Source organism: Monopterus albus, unplaced genomic scaffold, assembly GCF_001952655.1.
Source record: "Monopterus albus unplaced genomic scaffold, M_albus_1.0 scaffold345.1, whole genome shotgun sequence".
NCBI lineage: Eukaryota > Metazoa > Chordata > Actinopteri > Synbranchiformes > Synbranchidae > Monopterus > Monopterus albus.
In genome coordinates, this window is record NW_018128225.1 from 446,290 (window position 1) to 451,488 (window position 5,199).

Sequence of the window (5,199 nt, forward strand, 5' to 3'; positions counted from 1 at the left end):
TTCAGGCCCCACCTGGGACCTTTCTGTGTGGAGTTTGCATGTTCTCCCTGTGCTTGCGTGGGTTCTCTCCGGGTACTCCAGCTTCCTCCCACAGTCCAAAGACATGCAGCTTAGGTTGATTGGTGTCTCTAAATTGCCCATAGGAGTGAGTGTGTGTGGTTTATGTGTTATATTAATTTCCTTTTGGATTTTGTTTTCTGTTTTTGTTTATTCTTTGGCTGTTGTTCAGACAGTACATACAGTAATTTAATTCTGGGTTGATGTGATTCATTTGTGACAGGTATTTGTCACACTGTGACTTTCTCTCAGTGGTTCAGTTCTTTCACCTTTGCTTCTCAATTTATAAATGCTCCCACTTTGTGACATTATACACAAACACACACAGTGGTGCACAGCCACAGCAGGATCAATGAGCACCTCTGTTGGAATTTCACATTAATTCATATTCGCCGTAAACCCAATATTACTTGCACAGTCAGTGGCCATCAAGACCCGTTGGACCTGAGGCAGACGACTGCACCGTCAGTGCTGTAGTGGAGGCTAAACACACAAACACTGTTTACCCTGTCTCAAATTCTGAAACGGTGTTTAGCCAGTGTCTGTGCACTGAAACCACGACTTCCTTCAGCACCACTGCATCTTTTTAACATTGAGCAACCATCAATTCCCCCCCCACAGCTCTCAGGATGTCAGGGGATAGTATCCTAGAATTAGATTCAAATTTGGTGAAGGCACTTTTAGCTACTTCAGCCCTGTTGAGATTCAAAAGTAAACTGAAAACATTTTCAGTTTCCTCAGGTTTTATGAGTCATTTTTCTTGCATTCATTTAACATATTCCCATTTCTTCTTTTAATGTATTTTTTAAAATTTATTCTAGTTATTGTATCCAGTTTGTAGGGCTGGACAAACTATTCTAAGCTAATCTGTCTGTGTGTGACTTAAAGGCTGAGCTGGACACTATAGAACGACTGGCCCGCCTGGTTCCATGTGACCATGAAGATCTGTTAAACCTGACTCTGCGTCTGCTGTTCAACCTCTCCTTTGACTCTGGACTCAGAGCCAAGATGGTGGAAGTTGGACTCTTACCTAAGCTGAGTGCCTTGTTGGGTAAATTCACACAGCATTGTACATGTACACTGTCTGGATTGTATGTAGAGCAGTGTTAATTTTGACACCTGAATACAATTTTATTTTGTTTTTAGTCTTCTGACAAAGATGCCTATTAGTTTGAGTCAAATTGTTTTTCTTAAAGTGTTTTATTTTTGTTTTGTTTAGTTTGTCAGTAAAAATTAAAAACATTTTAGTGCAGTTTTTGTCATTTTTAATATTTACTGTGGGCTATATCTTCTTAATCCTGAATGTGTACAGTTACCATGGCTACATGTGCTATTCCCGTCTATCATGAGTTTTGTGGAAAGCCGTGTTTTATTCACATAATTTTCTCTGCCTTCTTTTGACAATTGTCCATCATTGCTCAATGCAAAAAATCGTGACAGTTGTTTATGTTTGTTTGTTGGTACACAGGTGATGAGAACAACCGTCAGGTAGCCATGCGTATCCTGTATCACATCAGCATCGATGACTGTTTCAAGGGCACGTTTGTGAGCACAGACTGCATACCTCAGGTTGAGCAGCAGCTACTGAAATGTTTTCAACAAACTAAAGGAATATGAATGGTTGACTGTAACTTTTTTTATTGCTTGGTAGTTGTAAGGTCAGAGGTGAAATTCTCTGTGGATGTGCTTGTGTGTGTAGCTTATGCAAATGCTGCTTGACTATGGTGAGGAGGAGACTGAACCTGAGGTCATCGCCATCTTCATCAACCTGGCTATAAACATGAGGAATGCACAACTCATGTGTGAAGGTATATTTATATGAGCTGTTTTATTTTTTTTAAATATTCTGTTATGTGCAAAGAATGATAGTAGTCTGCTTAACTTAATGTTGGCTTTCACGTTGTTAGCCTAAAAGAGTGATTCACTTATTGTAATGACTGAGGTTCAACACGTTCCTAATATTAAAATAGATAACATCTCTTGTGAAGTGTTCTTTGCTGTTGATTATTATTGGCATTTCTTTGATGCCAACATCCAAAAGCAGCACAGAAATCTGGTGGTTGAACTGGCCATAATGGCCAGGCTGCCCAATGCAATATGGTGGCAGGTGTGACACACCTATGTGTATATAATATCCATGACTTATTTATGGGCATGAAACCACAACACAGCTGCTTTGTTAGCACCTACATGCGCCTCGCTGCTGCCAGATTTCCACCACCCCAGCTATAATCTGATGTATACAATCATTTCTGTGTTATGGCCTCTCTCTGTCTGCAGGAAATGGGCTGAAGATGCTCATGAAGAGAGCTCTGAAGATGAAAGACTGCCTGCTGATGAAGATGATCAGGAACATCTCACAACATGATGGACCAACCAAACCATTGTTCATAGTGAGTTGAGTGCTGTGGGAGTTTCCAAATACTTTTTCCAGATAATAGAAACATTCATGTGTTAAAGCAGGATTTATTAGTGTCTATATACTCAGGTCTTATCATATTGTGGTCATGTTTCATATGGACATTGTCACACTTGTGATTGTCCTGGGTTTTTAAAACAAAAACATTTGCTTTGAGTCCCATTTCCTGTCTGACTTGGGTTTTGGAATTGTTCTTCCCAATTCAAAAATCAAGACTAAGTGAATCTACAGATGTGTTACAAGACGTCTCCTGCTTCACTGAAAAATCCACTGTCAGGGCCTTGGGGGCTTCAGATTTTCACCTCGCACAGAAGCTTTCCTTTCAGACAAGTGGCAACAAACTGCCTATACAATATATCGAGGTAAAGAAGAGTAAACGTTTTAACAGCATCAGAAAGATGTGTTTTCCTGGCGTCTTTTCCCATTGAAGACGAGATATGCAGGAAATGATAGGAGGAGAAAGGAAACAAGAATATACAGCTTTTAGAGATGTACCTTTTTCTGAATCATCGTCCGTTTCTGATGAGAGTAGCTCAGCTGGATCCACTGTCAGTCTGGTATTCCAGCTCTGTGGCTGTCGGGTTCCCCCCTAGAAGACTGGGCTGAAATGCACAACTCTACAGTTACTGAAAGGTTTAAGTGGTTTATTGATGGGTTACAGAGCAGCAAACAGGGAAGATGGCTGTGGTAAACAGGTAAGACTGAGGAGCTCTCTCAGTCATCAGGGGAGAATGTACTCAATGGGTTGCAGGTCTCTCCGGGTAGTCTCCCCTCCACATATTGAGATTTAAATGATCTCATCAGCTGCCCTTTAATGACCCTACAGTTAATTGATCTCTACTTGAGTTGCCAACTTTGAGCAACTTTGAAACTCTTTTGCTTCACTGGAGGGTTTTAGTGTCCCTTGATGTGAATCATCTCTTCTGTCCATTCTGATCTCTGTCAGGACTACGTTGGTGACCTGGCAGCAGAGATCTGTGCAGAGAAAGAGGAAGAGTGGGTCCTAGAGTGTTTGGGAACACTGGCCAACCTCACTATCCCTGACCTGGACTGGGAGCTGGTGCTGAAGGAGTACAACCTGGTACCTTACCTCAAAGACAGGCTCAAACCAGGTAGTGGTCAGATTTAGTGAGAACAGGTGTATGCAGACATTTGACCACCACTCATCAGATGCTGATTGATATGCAGAGAACTACATAACAGCTCGACAGCAAGCAGACACAAAAATGCACCTTTTCTTCTTCATTACATCTTATTTCCTAAACTTAAAAAAATGAAAACAACCAGCAATTGTGGCATTTACAGAAACTTGTAACCCACTGAGACCTGAAATGCAAGTCAGGAATTGAAATGAGCATTTTCTGACTCTTCAACCCTTGTGGTAAATATCACATAATTCTGGATGCCAATGTCATATGTCAGTCAGGCAACAAAAACTGACATACACATGTACTGTATGTAACTTTATGCTTCCCTTAACTGTCACCCAGCACAACCTCACAGGTCAGTGTGGACTGTCCTGCTTTGCTTTTCTACTGTATTTGTCTCTGTGTTGGTCTGTGTTTAGCAGAGGTTTGCATTCTCAGAGTGCTATCTAGTTTGTGAACGTATTAAAAATGAAAGTCTGAAATCTCTCATTCACAAAAGTATTCAGACCGTGGCACTGTGCAAACTGTGGTCAGGTGCATCATGTTTGCTTTGGTTTTGTTTGCAACTGAGATTGGGCATAGTTTATAGAGGCACACGCCTCTGTATATACAGTAAGGTCTCACAATTTCACGCTGTAATTCAGGGCAAAAACCAAGCCATGATGTACAAGAAACTGCATGTAGACCTCTGTAATGTAACTCTGGCAATGCATAGATCACGGCAAAGGTTTAAACCCGTTTCTCGTCCTGAATGTTCCTGGAGCATAATAGCATAGTTACTGAACTGTGAAATGGAGTCTGGAACCGCCAGGACTATTCTTAGGGTTGACATCCAGCCAAATGGATTAACCAGACAAGAAGGGCCTCAGAGGGTCAGGGAGGCAGCAGAACACAGTGGCCACAGAGCTTCACAAGTCCTGTCAGAGATGGCAGAACCTGCTGGAAAGATGACCATCTCAGAGTGATCCTTTATAGTATATTCACTTTTTTATTCAAGTTCAAGGTCAAAGTGTTTATTGTCATATGCACAGTTAGGAAACATGTTTCCCTGTACAATGAAATTCTTACTTTGCCGTCCACATGAATGCCACAAAATACAAATGAAATATAAAGTAGATAAGTAACACAAAATCTAAGCCACTTTAAGCAGCAAATGCAGCAATATAATAAAAGAATATAACAGAGAATGTATGGTGATCTTCTACACAGTCTTTACCACTCTCTGCAGGCGCTTGCGGTCCATAGCAGTAGTGCTGCCGTACCAGACGGTGATGCAGCTGATCAAGATGCTCTCAGTGATGCAGCTGTAGAAGTTGCTGAGCATCCTAGGCGACATGCCAAACCTCCTCAGCCTCCTCCGGAAGTACAGCCACCGTTGGGCCTTCTTGACCAGCTGTGTGGTGTTAAGTGTCCAAATGAGGTCCTCACTGATGTGGATGCCCAGGTATTTGAAGCTGCTCACCCTCTCCACTTTCAGCCCCGAGATGAACAGCGGCCGATGAGACCTCCTTCCTCATGTCCACTCCTTCATCTCCTTCGTCTTGTCCGTGTTGAGGCTGAGATTATTGTCCTTGC

The 5,199-nt window shown here is 41.9% G+C and overlaps 1 protein-coding gene across 4 annotated transcripts in view; it reads left to right on the forward strand.

Moving 5' to 3' along the window:
- The window catches only part of LOC109974738 (kinesin-associated protein 3-like), a 15,600-nt gene that overhangs the window by 5,616 nt on the left and 4,785 nt on the right, over nucleotides 1-5,199 (forward strand). For all 4 annotated transcript variants that reach the window (XM_020625093.1, XM_020625091.1, XM_020625092.1 and 1 more), the window contains exons 10-14: nucleotides 946-1,108; nucleotides 1,526-1,626; nucleotides 1,757-1,865; nucleotides 2,338-2,450; nucleotides 3,423-3,588. In XM_020625093.1, coding sequence (XP_020480749.1) covers nucleotides 946-1,108; nucleotides 1,526-1,626; nucleotides 1,757-1,865; nucleotides 2,338-2,450; nucleotides 3,423-3,588 — 652 coding nt within the window. The remainder of the gene's footprint in view (nucleotides 1-945; nucleotides 1,109-1,525; nucleotides 1,627-1,756; nucleotides 1,866-2,337; nucleotides 2,451-3,422; nucleotides 3,589-5,199) is intronic.